Source organism: Dryobates pubescens, chromosome 11 (genome assembly GCF_014839835.1).
Source record: "Dryobates pubescens isolate bDryPub1 chromosome 11, bDryPub1.pri, whole genome shotgun sequence".
In the NCBI taxonomy this organism is placed as follows: Eukaryota; Metazoa; Chordata; class Aves; order Piciformes; family Picidae; genus Dryobates; species Dryobates pubescens.
In genome coordinates, this window is record NC_071622.1 from 11,643,547 (window position 1) to 11,665,957 (window position 22,411).

At 40.7% G+C, this 22,411-nt stretch overlaps 1 protein-coding gene across 5 annotated transcripts in view; it reads right to left on the bottom strand.

Annotated features, from left to right (window-relative positions):
• RALGPS2 (Ral GEF with PH domain and SH3 binding motif 2) overlaps nt 1–22,411 on the bottom strand; it is a 116,435-nt gene that overhangs the window by 78,309 nt on the left and 15,715 nt on the right. For 2 of the 5 annotated variants that reach the window (XM_054165538.1, XM_054165539.1), the window contains exons 2-3: nt 9,652–9,783; nt 7,172–7,279 (exon numbers count right to left, since the gene is read on the bottom strand). In XM_054165538.1, coding sequence (XP_054021513.1) covers nt 7,172–7,279; nt 9,652–9,708 — 165 coding nt within the window. In that variant the 5' untranslated portion in view covers nt 9,709–9,783. Of the gene's footprint in view, nt 1–7,171; nt 7,280–9,651; nt 9,784–13,163; nt 13,299–13,761; nt 14,315–22,411 lie in introns of those variants that run through there. The other 3 variants (XM_054165535.1, XM_054165537.1, XM_054165536.1) reach the window with 3 other exon arrangements.

The following is a 22,411-nucleotide window of genomic DNA, read 5'->3' on the forward strand; positions in this document are numbered from 1 at the left end:
GCTTAGAGACATGGTTTAGTGTTTACCCTTCAGTGCTGGGTTAAATGTTGGAATGGATGATCTTTGAAGTCTCTTCCAACCAGATATATTCTGTAATTCTTCAACCTTGCCACAGAAACTACTGGCATGAAAAAATCATTCCAGGTGAGGGAGATGAACAAATTTGTCAGAGTGCACCTAGACAACAGAAACCATTCCAACAGTGGTTAAGGAAACTCATCTTACGAAACAGACTGATATTGTAGCTTCACACCAGAATTCACCTATCAAAATACATTTTAAATGGACATATTAAATGGTTGTGTCAGCACTGAAAAACCACACAAATGCCAAAATTCACAATTAATCTTCATTACTAAAAATATGTCAAATTGCTAGTAAGTACATTATTTAAAAAGTAAGTCTCAGAACATAAAAATCCTCAGTAAATTTTAATGGAAACATCTTTCTTCTGGTACTAGGTTTTTTTCCTCATCTTGCTGCTTTCACTAAAAGCAATATCCATCTTCATGACACTGTATCACAGAATCACCAAGGTTGGAAGAGACCTCAAAGGTCATCAAGTCCAACCCATCACCACAGACCTCATGACTAAACCATGGCACCAAGTGCCACATCCAATCCCCTCTTGAACACCTCCAGGGATGGTGACTCCACCACCTCCCTGGGCAGCCTCACATCACCACTTGTTCTAGGAAGGTTCCTTTCTTAGAGAACTTCCAGTTTCTCCATTAGGAGTTCAAGCATTTCAATTGCTCAAAATTCAAAGAGGTAAACAACTGATAGCTGAACATCTGAGCTGATGGATACAAAGCCATTTGAGTTTGTAGACCGGATGTTATACCTCCATAAGGGTTTTAAAATACCTTCAACAAACCAGAATTTTTTAAACATTAATATTCATATTTATAGGACTAAATGCTTAACTGAATTTTTACCCTTTTAAAGGTGCTGGGTCACTGTAGAGTCAAAATCTGGAAGGCTGGCATTCTAATTAAAAACACCTGAAATGACACAACTTTGGAAATGGGGTTTATGTCAGATCCCATCGCTCAACACTGACACTAGCAACAAAAACTTCTACCATGACCAACCACATCAAGGGGAATTTAAATCCCAACAGACAAAGCCACTAGTTTGGTTTCTGCAGTGAATGAGATACAATGCCTGAGCCTTCCTCATTTCAGCTCCTTAACCCAGCCAATAGTAATACCTGGACATCTCCCTCTCCTAAACGTAGTTTCATGGTTTGAATATTCAAACCCACAATTTTAAGTGTTCACATCCATTTGTTATATTAAGAAAGCCAACCATAACCCCTCTGAGTTTTGAGTTGTCACCTGCATAGATAAAAAAAATCACATGTACAATGCAAACCTGTGAACTTCACACTTAAATATTCTGCTTACACAAAGCTAGGGAAACAGGATATTTTCTGCCTTTCCAGAAGTGAGCTATCCATCGATTTTATTTTTATATTAAGGTACCTCTTCATAGTTCACACACTGAAAGAGCTGAATGGAAGTTTTGTGTGTGTTTGCCCTAGATCCTAGGTAACAGTTTAGAACATGATTAGAATTAGAATGTTTTTAATGTACAGCTAATATATATCCCAATTCTCAACCACTTGAACTCAATAAGAGAAAACCATCTTTTAAAAAACAGTGAATGATCATCTTGCTTGTAACACACTGCAAGAGTAGCTGGAAGTTAGTTTTTCCCTCCTTGCACATCCATGGAAGCTTTTGCGTGTGGTAGAAAGACCGTGCCTAGGCAGAGTCCTCAGCAGCCAAATTTAAAACTATTTTACCTCTCCTGAATGTTGAGATGTTGAGCTTGTTAACAGTAAAGTACTTTGAGACACTAAACTGTTACCACACATATAAAGAGATTTACCCCTCTGAGGGAGATCTGTCAGGTTGGAAATTTTACATCCAGACAAGTAAGAACTACATTTCAGTATGCTGCTTCTTTGAGGAGTATGGTGGAACTCAGTAAAATGTTTAAATATTCCCCAAATCTCTCTCTGTTCTGTGAATACATATGGATTACCTTCCGGCCATAAAACCCTGTAACTTCCAGTTGCAGTTAACACCACTGCATTGAGCTCCTCTACAAACTCCTATACGAGAGCTGCTGTGTGATCTGGGCTATAATCACACCTTTTTAGCCCCTGGATCTTCACAAGCATGAACTCCTATCAGGCTACTTGCTGTACTCCAGGTTTTCCTGCCACATTACCTACAGACAGGACACCGCACTTTCTGTAGGGCTCCTGGACAGATACACTCAGTGAGAAAAGAAAAACTGAGTTTCTGTCTGAGATGGGGGTGGTGGGGGTGGTGTGGTGTTTAAAAAAAATAAATAAAATGCTTGCATTTTGGTTATTGAAGAAGACTGCCATCATCTGATTTTCCTTGAAGCCATGTTGGTTGAAGCGGCACTTCATAAATTGTTTCTTAATCTGAATTTTTTGAAGGAATTATATTTAAGCCTTCCAACTTGGCTTAGCACTGTCTCTCCAGGCTGCCAGAATACTTTTTCTCACTGAAAAAATAGCTAAGCCTCTGTTAAGCACTGCATCAGGAGAATAATTCTGCTGCCCAAAATGAACACTAGGGTATTGAGGTTCCTGTGTTGAAACTCTTACTTGTTTTCTCACAAGATCCACTCCCAAACTGTTATCATTAATAGTTCCTCCATACACTAAAGTTATTGCTTCTTGTACTCATTGGGAAGATACTTATTCTCTAATATTCTTCTGTAAAATAAAATCAACAGGCAGACGTGCATCATCCAAAGCTCGTAGGGACCAGTACTTCATTCAAACTGCTTTCAGATGCAGCAGACAGACTTTCCTCAAACTCCCTAAATCCACCAACAACCAGCCTCTGGAGAGGCCAAAACCAACACTCCTGCCAGGAACCACGTAGCACAACTCGCACCAGTAGCTGCACACAGAGGGGACCATGAATCTGCCAGAGTCCTGCACAGGACAGAAGGTTCTGAGGCAAACCTTGGGCCAGTTTGAGTTAGTTTTGTTCTGCCTGAAGGGGCAAAAAAAGAGAGTTTGTTGAACGCTCGAAGCCTCAAAACCCATTTCTGCATTTTTCTTACACAATGTTGTTCCAGAGCTCTTTGGACTTGCTCCCTCTCTACCAAACACACTCTTTATGCTCTTTCTTCAGATACAGATAACTTGATATTTAAGCGTTGTAAGAACACCTCTGAGAAAAATTCCTTGTTTCCAAAATCAGCAATATTCTTTTTTTCCAGCATCCATTTGACACGGCTTAACTGGATTCAAAAAGAAATACATGCATATCTCAGCATGAGCTTACTTGATAGTGCTTTCAGAGACCAGGGCAAAGAATAAAAGAATCCTTCTTAGATAACTGGGGGGGTGGTGGGGGTGGGAAGGCAATGGATTTATACAGCCGCCCTTCCCTTAATTCTACCTCAAATATTTACACCACTGTGGTGAAGTTGAAATATAAAATGGAAAAGTGAGTCAAAAAAAGTAATAAACTCTCAAATAATTAAACAGTAGCAGTCTAAGGAATACAAATTTACTGTAAAGCAAAAAATAAATATTTCTTCAACCTGAGGTTTGCCAGCATCCTAATTTGGAGCTCATGTCCTCAAGCATTTTCCTTCTTTCTTTCAGTCTCACCAGCCCCCCCTTTCTACTGCCACTGCACCATTAACATATCCCTCCCCTACAAATATTGTGCCCTGTATGCTGGAAAACCACACTTCTCCCTCCAACAAAAATGGGCAGCATTCACTGCCACCGTGTCTACCCTGTGCACACAGCCGCTCCATCGGCAGGGCCAGACACCAGTGGGTAATCCTGGCACCAATGCCTTCTGTGGCTTTAGCCCTTCAATGAAGAAACAAGCAGTGAGCAGCCTAGAAGCAGGCAGTTGAAACAGACAGTCTCCTTACTGGTCACAGGTAGAAAGCTGTCTGTAGAATCCTTAGAAAACAAATGTGTCTTACTGCACGCTCATTGAACAGGATTCTTCTTCCTAAACATGCATGAAACCTGCAGGCATTCAATAGACCCCCTGGAAGTGTTTGGGGTTTTGGTTTTTTTGTTGTTTTTTAAAGGGGGACAAAGCAAATAGTAAATTTCCAACAACAGCAGCTCCATCTGAAGATCTCACCTGCTTCAGCTGTAAGGTGAGCCTCTCTAAAGCAACTTCCAAGCCTACAAAGAACTTAAACCAGCTGGTTGGTATCAACATCCAACTGGACTATTACATGTAGCACAACCATGATTTCTAATCTGTTCAAACTAGACCTTGTGAAGGGCTGGTGTGTTTTTGCTAGACAGTACGAGACTGAATGAAGGACCATTACATGAAAGAGCACACATCAACTGTGCATTCAGGAGAGCCTTAGATGGCTGCCAAAGGGAGGAATATGGAAATAAAATCACAAAAATTATTTACACTTGGGCTTCTCCTTGGCTTGGTAAGCTGCTTCTCAAAAATACAGGATTACAAGCAATAGCTTCTGTACTTCAGCTTGTCTCTTACCCACTAACTGACTAAACAGATCCAGTTGTGAAATAATGATCTCTAACTTGGTGGGAACTGAAAAGACATCTGTATGTCTCATACTGGTACATATTCACTAGCGTGAGTCTTATCCCAGTATCTTTCGAATTTAATTATCTTCCAGATTTTTGCTCTTCTTTCTCCAGAATTGTCCCATCTGCACACAGTGATTCATTTTAATCAAAATGTAATTCATCATGGAAGGTACAGGATGAGACTTGCCAATGCTGATACTGACTTTATCAGTTAACTCTCACCTTTATGCTACCCCTATGCACTGGAATTCTTTTATTCAATCCAAGCTTTCCTATCCATTAGACAGATGTCTAACTAGCTCCTGTGCAGCAACTCACTTTTATTGACATTATCACATAACCCTTTATGTTCTTTATATATTTTATAAACAGCTCAAAAATTATTTCCTCAGTTTACCATTAAAAAAAAAGATGAGACTTATTTTTTTTAGAACAGTATTTGTTCTGCAGTAGATAGTAGAACTCAGCTTCCACTAAGGCATGGGTGTCAGCAGACTGCCCTGCATCTATTTTACAAGAGCTGTCACTGAACTACAAGTTTGTTGCTGCTTTGAAAAAGCAATTGGTAGCATATTCATGTCCAATCTGGGAGGCACACACCCCCTGTTGCTATGAAAACCCTACTAACAGAGTTTTGTGTTCTCATTAGTGCTAGTATTCCCCAGAGCCTGGCCATACTACATCACTGACAGTCTTCCCATCACAACTGAAATCAAGATGAAGATTTTTGTACTTTTCTGCAACAGCAGGACTAAAATCAGGAAGCACGTGCAAATGCCTGATAAAATAAAAAGCAAGTGTAAGGGTCAACGGTACTTTGCCTTCAAGTTACCTAAGGTTTTGGCAAGTTTACTTATTTCTACAACCTTAAGTAAGAAGGATGAGAAGATGACAGCATTCAAAGCAAGCCCTGCTGGACGAGCCGATAAAAGTACCCAGCAAAAGGAATATTAACAAAGAAGTGAAGGTGTGTAAAGAAACATTGAAAAAGAAATTAAATTAATTCTAACCTTGCTAATGGGCTGAACACTGACTACCAGTAATTTTGCTCAATTGTTCACAATTCTATCTATTTATGGGAAATGAAACCTGAGATAAATAACTAGATCCTTTAAAAAGGGAGAAGTCTAAGAGTAAAGATGGTTTCTTTTGGGGAATTGAGAAAGCAGCAAAATCATACCAGGTAGTATAAACCAAAAATACAACCACAGGTTTGTAATTGTAATGTGAAATGCTTCATTAAAGGATTCCTCTTTGTGAATAGAACTCTACTGGTTTTGTATTATACAAACTGGATAAACCCACTGGATTCCGAAAGATTTTTATCTAACCAAGATTTACTAAGTAGGTAATGCTTAGAACACCCATGAAACTAAAAGTTCTGCACATGAGAGATTGAGAATTAGACAGAGGACAGTAGAACAAAAGGATTATGAAATGTGATACAAAGCTCCTTTATGTATTTTGCTGTCCAGGAGAGTGAGAGCAAATCCACAGACAGTAAGTAATCTACTCTGCTGCACAACGGCATCCACCACTTGATAAACAGCAGAGCCATTCAAAGGAACCTGTAGCTATTCTGGCTTGAATGCATCATTCCACTTGAATTCATGCCTCTAGCCCCCTAATGCCTAAGCACTTAGGTTGTCTTTATGTAGAGAAGTCGCAAGATAAAACTAAAAGGATAGTCAGCCCCAAAAACATCTTTCCACGAAACACAGGCAATGCATTACCCAGCTGTTCCTGACAACAGAGCAAGGAAGAGGCCTAAAGCACCTGACTGGAACCTCAGTCAGGAATAAATCCCATTAACTACCAAAGGAGAATTTAATGTGTGAGCACCACTTCCTAATCCAGATGCTTTACATTTTTGGTGTGCCCATTAAAATCCAATTAGCCATTAATAATTAACAGACATATATGTTGCTGATTCAGAAATAGAAACAAGTTAATGGGAATATTTAGTGATACATAGTAGCATGCATCAATAACCTCCCCAGAACAACTCATCATGAATCTCATCACTTGAATTATAAATGCAGTAAGAACAAGAGCTTGTTAGCAATCCTTCTAGTAACATACTTGGATCACTTAGAGAGACCATCTGTCATCTTAACCTCTACAAGTAAGGTGAGAAAAGCTAATTTTAAAAATAACCCAGTGTTTTGGTTAAGCATCTTTACTCATTTGTTCTTTATTCTGAAGGATACTCATTATCCAGTACCACTGCACCTGAAAGAAGAAAACACTCCCTAAAAATTAAAACACCTCCAGAAAAGGCAAGTTGAGAACAAGCACGTTCTTGCAACTACAACAAGCACGTCAGAAGTAAGGTGCATCATCTAGATTTAAGAACCTTTGGTCAGTGTTGCATGCAAAAGTGTAAAAAATGCCTGGAGCCCAAAAAGATCACTTAACATTAAACAGAACACAGGCAACAAAGAGCTATAGTGCAGGATCCATTTTTGAAACCTACAGATGACAGAAGTCAGGCAAAAAACTGTATAGAAATGGGGAAGCAGAGAATAAGCTGCCAAGAAGATTCACACAAAAATTACTTTTATTACTTACCGCATATTCTTCTGGAGTAACCTTTAGAACATCAAACACCACTGCATCAAAGCTCTTCTTCAGCTCAGCTGAACCTTTGTCACTCAAGGATTCAGAGCTGCTACTCTTCTGGAGAGACAAACAAAAACACACTGCTGATACTTTGGTTCTCCGTTGTGTGTTCTTTCACACTCCCAAAAGCAAAAATTCTGTTCAAACATCACTGTTTACAGAATTCTTCTGTTGGGCAAATATCAATTAAAAGTCAGGAGAAAGACTGCTAAAATCATAGAATCAATAAGGTTGGAAGAGACCTCAAAGATCATCAAGTCCAACCTGTCTCCACAGACCTCATGACTACAAAACCATGGCTTCAAGTGACGCGTCCAATCCCTTTTTGAACACCTCCAGGGACGGAGATTCCACCACCTCCCTGGGCAGCCCATTCCAATGGCTAACAACTCTCTCTGCGGGGAACTTCCTCCTCACCTCAAGTCTAAACTTCCAGTTTGAGACTGTGTCCTCTTGTTCTGGGGCTGGCTGCCTGGGAGAAGAGACCAACCCCCACCTGGCTACAACCTCCCTTCAGGGAGTTGGAGAGAGCAAGAAGGTCTCCCCTCAGTCTCCTCTTCTCCAGGCTAACCAATCCCAGCTCCCTCAGCCTCTCCTCACAGGGCTTGTGCACAAGGCCTCGCCCCAGCCTTGTGGCCCTTCTCTGGACACGTTCAAGAGTCTCAATGTCCTTCTTAAATTGAGGGGCCCAGAACTGGACACAGGACTCAAAGACTCTCAAATTGACTTTGATGTGTTCTAAAGGTGTTCCTCACCACACAAGTTACATTTCAACATGCAATTACATTTGGATTCAGAAAAGTTAATAAAACCAGTAATAGCATCAATACAGCAACACTGAATTTCAAACAATTCACATTTGCAAACAATACCAGATCCTAGAATATAATTCTATGACTACCTACAAAGATTATTCAGCTCCCCTTGAGATTACAAATATGGTTCAAAAAATTAGCACTTTGAATCAAATTAACACTTCGTATTGGTTCATGTGTTTCATATATTGTTTTCACATGTTTTATATGAAACAATGGATCAGTGTTCTGAGTAATTGCTTCCTCTTGTATATAGATGCAAATCTAGATTCTCTTCAGTCATTACAAGGCAGAAGAGGTTCTGCATGTTTCTTGCTTCTGAGTTTTTTCCCCCTCTCTCTGAAACCTAGCATAAAGCAAACTCTTGGCTAAAAAGTAAGAAGTAAGTATGAGGCACATGGATAAAACCCACATGAAGAACCACAGTTACTCCAGTCAGTAATTGCATCATATTTAAGGTTGCTTTGTCACCAAGCACTTGCCTGAAGCACAGTATGGTCCTGCATGCTTCAGCAACAGCATAGCATTAATGTAAGAATTAACAGAGTTCCTACAACAGATTTACTAACACTTTGGAGAGATTCAAGAGAAAGAAAACTAGCATTGGTGCAGAGAGCTTATTCTCAGCACTGTGGGGAGCACCAGCTTAGCTCTGGCAAAATATAATGAGCACAAACCAAGACCTGCCTAGTCTTATTCTGCTGACTGCAATATATACTGAAGGCAGGGTTTTCAGTTCCTTTCACTGAAGTGCTAAAAGACAAACAAAAGCAAAAAACAGGACAAAACTTGAAGAGGGAATGATTTGCAAGTTGGGGGGGGAACCCACACCAAAAAAACAACAAAATGTCCGAACAAACAAAAGCCCAAACCAACCAAGTCTTGCAAGCTCTCCAACACTGCTAAGAATTTAGGGATCAGTCATGGTTACCAATAGCAAAAAAACCTCATAGTATTAACTTTACCCTGCCCCTTCTTTTTCTTTGCAAGTAGAAGACAAATGGAAAACTAATACATCAAAATAAGAGCCATCAGCAGAGGAGGCCACTTTCTATTGCTTGGCTGATAAAAATGCTCTGAATTCATGAGCTGTTCACTTCTGGAGGGCAAAACCTTTGGTAGGTAGAAGGGGACTCACACCAATGCCTGAATATAGTCCAAGAGACAAAGGGAACAACCTTATTTCAGTGCTACTGTGTCAGGTTATCCCTTCACACACACACACACTCAGAAGTACCCATCAAAGAAGAGAACATTTCCCACAGGCTGTGCCAGCACAGCTTATTGCCCTAAAAGCATCCATTATTGTTAAAACTAGAGAAGAAAAGCTTCTTTTGTCTGGATGTGATGGAACAGAACATAAAAACCATGGCTTTGGCTATGGCAAGGCTGTAAAGGTTAGCTCAAGCTTTATTTGGTATACGAAGGTCAGAACTTTTTAAGTTATTCACATCTGAACTGGGGAATATAAGACCAAATCAGAAAACAAGCATTTCCTGCACCAGGACTGTAAAAAAAAAAAAAAACACACAAAAACTTACATTTTGGTGCATGTTTTGTAAATGGAGTACTTATGGTCTTAAGCATCCAATAAGTGAGTTTTGCAATCCTTACCTCTGAAGCAGTAGCTGCAATATTAACACTGCTGGACTGTCCGTTCATTAGGTCCATACTGTCCACACCATCAATCTTTGGCCCTACATTGACAGCAGCAGGATCATCTCCAAGGCAACTGAATAACCATTCCTGCAAAAAAAACAATGAGAAACCATTTCATTCACCTGTTTTAAACAGGATTCAGTATCTAAAATCTGTAACAAAAAATTTAATACTTCCAAAATGTTTACACAACTTTGAGGTCCAAACTACAGTCTAAAATTGCCTATTTAAGAAAGGCATAACTGAAGATTCCACTCTGATCTGTTACTAGCAGGATAAACTTTCATATTCTTTTCCCTATTATTTTTCTCTACACCAGGTACCAACATGTAAATACATGGACTAAAGCTAACTTAAAACTAGGCCTGCAGCATCAGTTCACGTATGACCCTTTTCTTTTGATCACTAACTTTAAAAAGCATATTCCAGATGTTAACTCTAAGATAACTTCTAGAAGTTACCCAGTATTTTCCCCATCTTACATGCCTATTCACCAGCTTCAAGTGAAAATTACCACATGAAAAGGATGTAAGTGAAATTTAGAATCACAGAAGGGTTTCAGCTGGAAGAGACTAGGATTAACAAATCCAACCATTACCCAAGTCTACAAAGTCTGGTGCTAAGCAATGTCTCCCAGCACCACATTTGTCTTTTAAACACTTTCAGGGATGGGGATTCAACCACCTCCCTGGGAAGTGTGTTTCAGTGTTTGAGAACCCTTTCAATGAAGAAATTTCTAATATCCAACCCAAATCTCCCTTGGTGCAACTTGAGGTCATTTCCTCTCCTTACACTGCTCTTCAGAAATCAGTCAAATTGTTTAGTTTAAAAAGAAACAACAACCAACCAAGCAAAAAAAAGGCAACCAAAAAAACCCAGTCAACCAAACAAACACCTCTCTCCCCCCCAAAGGACAACACCACACCACAAAAATAAGAACAACGACGAAAGAATCACAAAAGAAAACACCACACACTAACTTGAAATGCATTCTTGCAGGAATACTTTTACATAACTTTCTCTTCTAGGATAAAAGGCTGCTAAGAAATGGAAACCCTGGGCATCCACTACAAAAACAGTAAAGCTACCCAGTATTAAGTGTTAGAGAGAGAATAAAAATTGGTTTGAGTTCAAATTTCATGGGATGTTAGTGCCCTCTAGTGTGAAAATGTTTATAAATCAGGTTTCATAGTCCTATGTTTATAATGTGTGACTGTTATGAAATTGACTTCAGGTTTGTGGTTTAACTCAGGACTACTACAGAGTCTTAAAATAAATGGAAAAAGTAAATGACAGGTAAATGAGTAATACGACATGACAAAACAGTATTACAGCATCTCATACCTAAGACCTCTATGCAATGAAATAATCTAAAAAAGCTCTATCTCCAAGTGACTTAAACCAGATAAACAAGCTTGGAAAGCAAGAAACTGCAATACTGAAATAACTAAATATCCTCAAAATAAGCAGTAATTTTTAAATGCCATCACAGGAACGCAATACAGAAAGGAGAGCAACTGAAAGAGAGCCACATGGCAAACTCCAGTCAAACTCAAGGTGTTTTGAGGTATTCATAGTCCCCTTCCAAGCTATGCTGAGCTGTCCTTCTGCAGTTCTGAACAATCCTCCATGTTCTATCTTTTCTTGATTTCATAAAATCATAGAATCCTTTTGGGTGGAAAAGACCTCTAAAATCACCGAGTCCAACCACTGACCTAATACCACCATGACCATTAAACCATGTCCTCAAGTGCCATGTTTTTGAACACCTCCAGGGACACTGACCCTCACCACCTCCCTGAGCAGCCTGTTCCAACACCTGACCACTTTTTCAGTAAAGGAATTTTTCCAAATATCCAACCTAAACCTTTCTTGGTGCAACTTAAGGCCATTTCCTCTCATCCTATCACCTGATTCAAGGGAGAAGAGACCTACCCCCACCTCACTCCAACCTTCTTTCAGATAGTTGTAGAGAATAATAAAGTCTGCCCTCAGCCTCCTTTTCCCTGACTAAATCACGGCTGCTCCTCACAAGACTTATTCTCCAGACCCTTCACCAGCTTTGTTGCCTTTCTCTAGACCCACTCCAGCACCTCAATGTCCTTCCTGAACTGAGGGGCCTCAAACTGAACCCAGTATTTGAGGTGTGGCCTCACCAGTGCTGAGTGCAGGGGCATGATCATTCCCTACTCCTGTTGACCACACTATTCCTGATATAAGCCAGGATGCTATTGGCCTTCTTGGCCACCTGGGCACACCATTGGCTGTGAACCAGCATTTTTTAATAAAACTTATGTGATAGGACAGAAAATGCCACATTTCACTTCAATATGATACTCCAAGCCCCTAAGCTATAATTAAGACTGTTTTCTTCACTAAAAATACACCTAACTGCACTTGGATTTTAGCTGGGATTATACTAATAGACCATACAAAAGGGGGAAAAAAAAACACCTCATCTTCAGCTTGCAAGGGTCTCTGCTGCCCTATCCTCTCCTAGTGCAACTCATGTGGAATATTCTCATGTGGAGTTATTTCCAATTGCTCAGCACCCCAGTGCCTCTTTCCTATTTTCTTTTCAATTACTGAACTGAAAAAAAACCCACAAGGAAATAAAACTCTAACTGATGCGTCATAATTTCCATTTATGTAGTGACAGTAGATGACAGAGGTTATTACATCGCTAAAACCAGCTTCAGGCCCTTCACACATTCAAAACGGTACAGTTGTCCCAAATTTAATCACCTACTTTGCTGGGGGAAAAAAAAAAAATAGCCTTTACATTTTTTTTTCCTAACTACTGTAATTACAAAGAAAACTGACACTTTGCACAGAATCATCACACTATATTACCGATAATTGTATGCTACAAAACCAACCTTAAACTAAAGGTTATATATTTGACCCTTGTCTCACATATACTTGAGTTGTTCCCCTTCCCCATACTAATGGAAGGGAACAAGGGGAAGAATTGGAGAAGTCGTCTTTCTGACCAAGGAAAAGTAAAAATTGAAGGGGGGTGGCAGGAGTTTGTGCTGGGATTTGGATGGTGCTATTTGAAAGAAATGATGTGTATCGTAGAAGCCCATGGAGCTCAGAGCAGCCTCAGATAAACAAGAGTCAAGTTATACTGTGCTACTGTAATTCCTCTATAACCATCAGGGTTAAACCCAGCTTCCTACTGATTAGGTTCACATAAAACACAGGCACCAAGACAGGCCCTAGCCACCTTCCTCCTGTCCCCTGTATTTCCTTTATCTCAAGCCTTATCCTTGATCCCTTAACAGCTCCACATCGCTGTCTTCTAATCCATTAAGAATTTTGTTTGCATCTGCCTACCCATTTCGAGTGCCAGACAGACAGGCACTGTCTGAACACAGCACATGCTCATTCACCTAACAGCAGGCTGAATGGGATCAGCCAGCCTGGACACTACGTGACAGACTTCCCACCTTAGATGATTGTACCTGGAGGGTACAGTGGTGGTGCATGCTGATCTGGTTTTCCTTTTCTACCCGGTTACTGACTGTGATGAGAACTGTGAGAACTCCGTCCCTTAGTCAAGTATGGTTGAAATTGGCTGCCATGCAGAGAAGAGACTCCTATGAGGCACATAAAATAAAAGGTGGATTTTTATTATTATTTGAAGAAAGTAGAAAATCACTTTGAAAAACTCTGCATGCAAAAGAAATCAAGAGTAGAAAATAAAACATCTGCCAGTCAGGCTGTATCATGACAAAGCTATCCTCTCATTGCTGTATTACAATAGTGTGTTTGAATACATTTCTACTTTTCCCCACTTCATGGAGATACAGTAATTAGTACTGAAGAATTAGTACTGAATTGCTATATTATGGCAGAATAAGTACTGCATTACTGTAAACTATTTATCAGTTCCAGAATTTCCAGACTTAAAAGGTACTTTTTAATACTGCATTAGACTTGAGAATATCAGCACTCCCATAACAATGAAAAGTCACAGCAACAACTTCAGAGTTATCATTTCAGACAAATAGTGATAAAATCCCAACAGTGGAATGACATCATTTGCTTGTTCTACACTACCTTCTCCTCAATACCAGAATAAGCAGTGAACAGCAACATCAGAAGGTGATCAACAGCAGAACTGTTGAGAGCAGCATAGCTGGACATGTGAAATGGCTGTCGCCACGCTGCAGTAGTGAGTCACCCACTTTTCACTGCGCACCCTGTATATCCAATTACAAAAACTGAATTAGATGCAGTAATTTGAACTTCCAGTCCATTTCTCCTCTTCAGTTTAATAAATGCCTTTGTGCTCAGAAATGCATTAAATGTGGAATTGAAAGTGGTTTATATGATGCAGCAAATACTTCAGCATTCATTTATGCCAGCCTGAAGCCCAGACACACTATGTGGTATCTTCCTACCTGTTCATGCCATGCATACTGTACAGCAAAAAAGCAAACTAAAAATACTGATAAAAAGATTTATCACACCCAAAGAATGAAAATGTCTAGACAAAGTAGGGTCAGCTGTCCGCAGTGAGTTTTTCTGCAAATTCACCCAAGGCTGTATTTGATGATCATTCCATTACAGTCACTGACCTATAAAACCCTGAAGTGGAAGGCAGCTCGATGGAGATGAGCAAGGGCAATGTGCCCGTGAAGCTCCAGGAATAATGCAGGGTGTGACTGGCCACAGCTGTGGCAAAGAAGCTGACTTTATCTCAGCACAAAAGGAACCACAGAGTGCCTTTTGTTTTAGATAAACAGCTTTGTCAGTTGAGCAGATCAACTGACTGTGCTACAGTAGAGTGAATCAGCGAGGGGTGTAAATGTTTCTTCCTGAGTCCATTAAAATATGTGAATGCCCTCTAAGTTAGCTAGACCAGCACGGGGGAGGGAATATGTGGCCCAGCCCAACAGAGTACAAAACCTAAGCAACTAACAAAGAAACTTCAAAGACAGCAACATGCTTGAGCTGGTTTCAACCCATGTGGTCCCCTCTGGTGACTGAGGAAGCCTAACGTGGTGACTGATCATACCCTAGAGACCAGTAATGGGGATCACACTGGTACAGTGTCTGAATTGTATATGGCAATTGCCACATTTTGCTTACTTAGCTTGTGCTTAGCATGTATTCTGTACTATTCTGCTAAATCAGAAACCTTCTGTAACATCAACTACCTTCAAACAGGAAATTTAATCTTAAATATTACTCTCCATCTGTGGAATACCTGAAGAACCTGGACAGAGACTGGACTCTGACAGGTGCCTAACAGGATACCAAAGCCTGACTGCCTTCCACAACAGAATCCAAGGATACTCATCTCACCTTGGATCAAACACTATCCTAAAATTAAATTATATAAACAGCACTTTAAAACACATCCCTAAAATTACATTTAAAACTTCCTGTCCAGAACAAGACAAAGGCTTTGAGGAAATTTAGCTGCTATGCAATTTTATGAATGGCTAAGAGTCATGACGACCAATATCCTCTTTGTTCTTATTCACATCATCAGTACAAATTTAATTTGTTTTGATCACACACCCCATGAAGGAAATAGAACTGCCTTGCATGTATTGTGATTGGCTATGAACACAGAGTCACTACCAAAGGCTTGGGGGACTAAAGAACTGTAAGAACAAAAACAAAGAACAAACCACAAACTCGGTTTCAGTTACAACCAACCTGAGCTCCTGGATCTGGCAGTTTGATAAGCAGTACCGTGATGGTTTAACCATCTACTCCACACTAGGATCTCAAGACACTGCAATGAAATCTTGAAGCCACTGATTAAATTCTAATTCTGGATCTGAGCCCTTTGATTCCTTATTAGACATGCATTTTTTTCCCCAGTGCTTGGCACTTTCACTGGTTTCAACGGCCTGAACACAAGGTAGAAGGTTCAATGAAACAGGAGCAAGTTCCTCAAGCAACTGTTGCATTCACCCTGTATGCACCTGATCAGATCCTTCTGTCTGGAAGTACTTTGTGGAACCACTTCAGTATCTCGCATGCCCCAATGCCCCTTTAATCACAACTCATTAACTAAACCAGGCCAATTAATCTATAGCTCTCTACCATACAGGGCTACAAGAATCACAGAATCAGTAAGGTTGGAAAAGATCTCAAAGATCATCAAGGCCAACCTATCACCCAAGACCTCACGACTACTAAACCATGGCACCAAGTGCCATGTCCAATCCCTTCTTGAACACCTCCAGGGACGGAGACTCCACCACCTCCCTGGGCAGCACATTCCAATGGCTAACAACTCTCTCAGTGAAGAACTTTCTCCTCACCTCAAACCTAAACTTCCCCTGGCACAGCTTGGGACTGTGTTCTCTTGTTCTGGTGCTGGTTGCCCGGGAGAAGAGACCAACCCCCGTACAATCTCCCTCCAGGGAGTTGAAGACAGCAATAAGGTCTCCCCTGAGCCTCCTCTTCTCCAGGCTAACCAATCCCAGCTCCCTCAGCCTCTCCTCACAGGGCTTGTGTTTGAGGCATCTCACCAGACTCACTGCCGTTCTCTGCACACGTTCAAGAGTCACAATGTCCTTCTGAAACTGAGGGGCCCAGAACTGGACACAGGACTCAAGGTGCGGCCTAACCAGTGCTGAGTACACGGCACAATGACTTCCCTGCTTCTGCTGGCCACACTATTTCTGATGCAGGCCAAGATGCCATTGGCCTTCTAGGCCACCTGGGCACACTGCTGGCTCATGTTTAGGCAGCTGTCAATCAGTACCCCCAGGTCCCTTTCTGTCTGGCTGCTTGCCAGCCACTCCGACCCCAGCCTGCAGCGCTGCATGGGGTTGCCATGGCCAAAGTGCAGCACCTGGCACTTGGACCCGTTGAATGCCATCACATTGGACTCCGCCCATCAAGAGCCACCTGTCAAGGTCCCTCTGGAGGGCCCTTCTACCCTCTAACAGATCAACACCTGCTCCAAACTTGGTGTTGTCTGCAAATTCACTGATGATGGACTCAATCCCCTCATCCAGATCATCAATAAAGATATTGAACTAGGGGAGAGTCTACTACACAATTACTCGTTCTGCATATGGTAATTTGTACCTTACATGAAGAACACCTCGATATGTTTGTGGGTTCCTGTGTGCTTCCCCCCCCAGCAGTCTGAGGTAAAATCCCTCTGCTAAAGTCATAACAATAAAACCCCAAATGATACTAAAAATGTGGTAGTGTTAAGATGCTGCCACTTTAATACATTCTTCAGGTACTTTTCCCTTGATCTTTATACAATGGCATAACTTTTAGATAAATCTGGGGGAGTTGGGCTTTTTAGATGAGTAGAATATGGATTATATTTCCCTTAAGATCACTTTGTAGAACAAGTTTCCCAGAGAAGTGGTCAATACCCCATTCCTGGAAACTGGTCAGACTGGATGGGCTCTGAGCAATCTGATATAGGTGAAGATGTCCCTGCTTACTGCAGGGGGCTTGGTCTAGATGATCCTTAAAGGACCCTTCCAATTCTGTGTTGTGAGACTCAGTTAACATGTTGCACCTTCAGCAAGCCAGGGCACAAGAGATCCTGTGGAGGCAACCCCAGCATAGAAGCACACCTCTGGCTGCTCTGTATCAAACTGACAGGTGGCAGCTCTGTACACTCAGCTGTATAACCCTGTCTGCACACAAGCTGCCACACACCCACATTAACTATTTGGAAGTGGCTCAAGGTGCTGCAGGCACCAAGGAAGGTTACGTAAGGAAAAGAGTGCGCCCTGGCATGTAGGCACTACATCCATCACCATAAATGAGCATTCATGCTGCCTGCCATCAGGGCAGGGGCTGATCACACACACAGCTCTTCCCTGCAGTTTGATGCATGTGCTCCTCAGCAGTGCATGCAAGGACTGTGTTAGCCAAGGATCATATTACCAAATACTAAAGAGAGATCACTCATTGGCTGGCTCTATGTTGTCTGCTGTGCCACAGGAAAAATGTGACAAGAAGTGCCAGGCTGCACTGTGGTAACAACAGTCATCACAGGTACTGCAGTGGGAAAAAAGTCCACCTAAACACATGCTCTGATTCACTTTTCAGTAAGCATGGTAATAGTAAGAAGCAATATAAGATAGCAAAACTGATAAAAAGCTTCCACAACAGAGGTGAAATAAAAGCTCAAGCAACTGAATATGACCCCATTCCCCTGCAGGAAATTCATCACTGAAGAAAATCAAATCCCTAAAATTTCATATACTACAAAACCTCCAGTTAGACACATCCATTTTGGCAAAGCACTTGATGAGCTGCCACTAGTGAAGAATGAGGTAGGGGACACTAGAGGACATGCACAGGGTAAAGACATGACAAAGAGAAGGGGAGCAGAATATTAGAGTAGGAAGAGATTACTAACAGTTAAATATGCAACAGTAGTACAAGTATTAGAATGATAAAACATTTGGAAATGCAGGAAAGTAACATAATAACAGAACAAATAAAACTACCTGATAGACAGATGAAAAGTAAAAGTCAGGATCCTTTGGGATTATCCTAGTAGAATTCCTGCTACAAATTTCACCAGTTAGAAATGACGGCCACCAATGTAGTAAGCATGAAGTAGCCACAAGAGATGATGTTTGCATTAGTTATTGATAAATACTACATGCAAAACATTTCAGAAGATATATGGGGGTTGGACTAGATAACCTTTGGAGGTCCCTTCCAACCCAGACCATTCTAGGATTCCATGATACAAATGATGTATTCCATGGAGTTCTCGTCACCTGCCTTCTGAAAGGTTTCTGAACAAATTTCATGTAAAGAAAAGCTTCCAGGTTCTCTGAAAACTGGTAGAAACCAGGAAACCTCAACTTGCTTAGGTTAATGAACTGACATCTACGGGAGGATACATTTGCCATGTTTACATACCATGAGGGCAAACCAGAATAATGAATAAAATGTAAAGTTATGCTCAAAATCAGAATACAGCAATGGGGTTCTGGAACAGTTCCCAGAAAACAGTAGTAAAAGCAAAAAAAAATAGTATCCAGTTGATACTAGACTCCTTCCTGAACAAAATCATGCCATTTGGTGCCTGCCTCAGCAGTACAGCTAACCCAGAAACACAGACTCCTTTTTCTGTTGATTAGTCCCGCTGCAAACTCAAAGCACTTCTATACTTGTACAACTCAAGCACTCAAAGTTATGTCACACGTCCACTCCTTCCCTAAGCATCTGTTGCACAACAGTCACAGTAGTATCAGCTGCTTACACTCCCAAGACAGATGAAATCAGAATCCACATAACAGCAAACAGAACAAATAAATAATTTTATTTATTTTGGCAATGAAGTTTTAAATTAAAAAGTTTCATTAAAATAGAGTCCTTAATTTGGATTTTCTCTTCTCTTACCCTAGAAAAGGCTTCACCTGGACAAATAACTAAGTGAACTTATTACTCCTTTTTAAAACAACACTTCCCAGAGAGCACTTTCAATATCATGTGTGCATTTATGCTGGAGAGCAAAATCATTTTATGGCTATTTTCATGCACCTAACCAAGTTCAGGAACAAGGAGGAGAGAGAGAAGAAAAAAACAAAACAAGAAACAGAAATAACACATAGTAAGGCTCTGTCTCATTCATACATTACTCAGTTTCCAGCAATCAAGGTCCTTTCTTCAGGGTGCTCCAGAAACCAGTGTTTTCCTCTTTAGTATCAAGACCTGGTACTTCCTCACGAGATAAAGAAAAAAGGACCTCAAAAATCCAGGAGAAAATCCTTCTCTGGGGCACAAGCTCCTAGTTTGCCAAACGCTATTACAAAAATCAGACTATTAGCTCAGTTTGTAATCAACTTATAATAATGAAGAAGTTCAGCTCAAAATATGTTTTGACATTGGTCACAAATAGGAAGGAGACCCTTACCGTTCTGACCTCCACCAGTCAAAAGCTAGCTACATTCAGGGGACTGACTCAGAGATACTGTAGCACAGGCAACACGTTTTCCCACTAGCATGAGTACGCAGCTGCAAGCAGAAGCAGGTCCTAGCCCTCACACAATGCAGGCATGAATCAAGCAGAAGGTAAGAAACATTGCAGGCAACAAATGGAGCAAGCCAAAAATGTGAACATGTGTACGTGCTATTTACGTCTGGCCCGGGGTTGTAAGAGCCTTGTTTTCTCCTAACAAAAGGTCCCTCTAGCAGAGTTTGAGCATTAGAAGATGAAACGTAAGTTCACTAAGTAAATAACTGCAGAAGCTTCTTCTCACAAACAGCTTACAAATTACCAGGTTCCCAGAGCTGCTTTCTTCAGAGATCACCTACAAGCTTCTACTCTGTTTTGTAGCTCTTTGGAAAGGATGATGCACAGAAGAATATTTTATTCCTTTGCATCTGGTTACTATTCCACAGTTGCTGTCAGAACAGATGGAAGATTTGAAGTTGTGATGCACGGTTTGTTTTTCCTCCCTTATGCCAGTAGGGTACGCATTAGGGAACCAAATTGTTTTAGCACAGAAAGTACACTGGATATAACAAGGTTTTGCCCTCCTCAGTCTCCCTGTCCAGAATTTGTACCAACATCTTTGCCTGTCTGAGCAACATTTCTTCAAATGTCTAAAGAAACCCAGGCTTGCTCAGCCAAGAACTAGCAGAAGATCCTTCTTTATCCCTAACACACAAAACAGGAGAAATCATAACCCAGACACATTTTTGAAAAACAGGAACAACTAATACTAATTGCCATGAAAAAGAAGAGGGCAAAGAAAATAAATAGGAATTACTTAAACTAGAAGTAGATACTTTTAATTAATTAGGCAACATTCCGTAAGTTGGTAACTTCTCCAAGACCCCCACCACATGCCCATGTAGCTATCATAGAATAGTCTAGGCTGGACAAGACCCTTAAGACCACTGAGTTCAACCACATCCACACCTCTTTTAAATACCTCAATGGTATTTAAAAGGGTATTCCCTAGGCAGACTGTTCCAGTGCTTGACAACTCTTTCAGTGAAGAAATTGTTCCTAATGCCCAGCCCAAACCTCCCCTGCTGCAACCGGAAGTTAGTTCCTCTTGTCCTGTCACTGCTACCTGGGAGAAGAGATTGACTCACACCTTAAGATGACCTCCTTTGAGGGAGTTCTAGAGCAAGGTCTCCCCCTCAGCCTCCTTTCCTCAAGGCTGAACAACCTCACTTCCCTTCACTGCCCCTCACAGGACTTGTGCTCTAGACCCTTCACCAGCTTTGTTGTTGTTCTTCTCTGAACACACTCCAGCACCTCAACATCCTATTTGTAGTGAGGGGTACAAAAACTCAACCCAGTATTTGAGGTGCTGCCTCACCAGTGCAGAGTACAGAGGGGCAGCCACCTCTAATCAGTTTTGTTTGCAAACAAGAAGAGTAGTAAATGATTAATGTCACATTGACTAACTGATGCTCAGCTTGCAAATTATTTTTGATATGAATTAGATGTGCAGGCACAAGATCAGTAGAACTAATAAAGAAAGAATACATCTGTGGATGACACTTTGAAGAAAGAAGTCATACTTAAGACCAAGCAGCAGTGGAGCACTCAATTCTGCTAGTATAAACTTCAGGATCCAAATACTCTTTTCAGAGGCACTCAGATCCACAGTTTTTGCTTCATTTCTGGCTATTGCAAACACCACATGAAGAGGGAACAATTGTTATGGACTGTGCATCAGCAAAAATATCACAACACACTCACTGGGAAAAGTCTCTAGAAGCTGCTTTTTATTTAAAATGTAAAAAAACCAAAACAAAGATAAGGTGACACTAAAAATTCCCAAAGAATACAAACATGAAGAAAAAGTACTTACCAGGAAGATCATTTGGGAAGACAAATTAAGGAAAATTTTACATGCAACTGCATGCTGGAAAGTTCTGTAACAGAGATGACAACTGACAGCACAATCTTTGTTCCTATCAATAGGCTAGAGGAACTCTGTCACTAACAATCACAACTCACATGCCAAAAGCACATATAAGAAAAAACAGTGCCGAAAACTGCAACTCAGCATACAGAGCAAATATTCTGTGTAAACCTACACATCACACTGGATGTAAAAGAAACTCAAATAATCTTCTGTAGGCATTAAGTGCTATAGTCAAAATTGTGAACAGTTTAATGAAAAACAACAAGATCAAAGCATTTTTAACAAGCAAGAGATGAGAAAGTGCCAATTGTTGCTGAGTAACAGCCTCCAAATCCACAGAATTAAGGGTCCACTAAACACACCTGCCTCAACTGCACACACTCCTTGTACACTAAACAAAAAGACTTACATTTAGGGAAAAGAAGGCAAAACTCCCCCCACACTGAATTCCTGACTTTCTCATTCAGGAAGAAGAAAATACTGTTGAGAGAACATTTTACTGTATTTTTTGTGAAGCCATTAACAGACAATGAGGATCTTTAAGCAAGACACACAGTATCTTAGTCTGTTTCAAAATTCAGCTTTCAGAGAGATAAGTGGAGCCTTTGTCAATAACACCTCTGACGGCATTCCAACTACGCTCTCTATAATTATTCTTTTTTAACATCAGGCATCAATATGGAAGTTTGCACTGTTGCTATAGAAATGGTGCTAACAGGAAAGAAATGTAACAGCATTTAAATTGCCTGTATTTGGTATGATGATTATGTGGAACTACCACAGTCTTTTAGGGAAAGAGTGCTGGATTTTCTGCCTGTGCCACTATCCTCTGCATTCATTTATGACAGCATGTCAAGCTC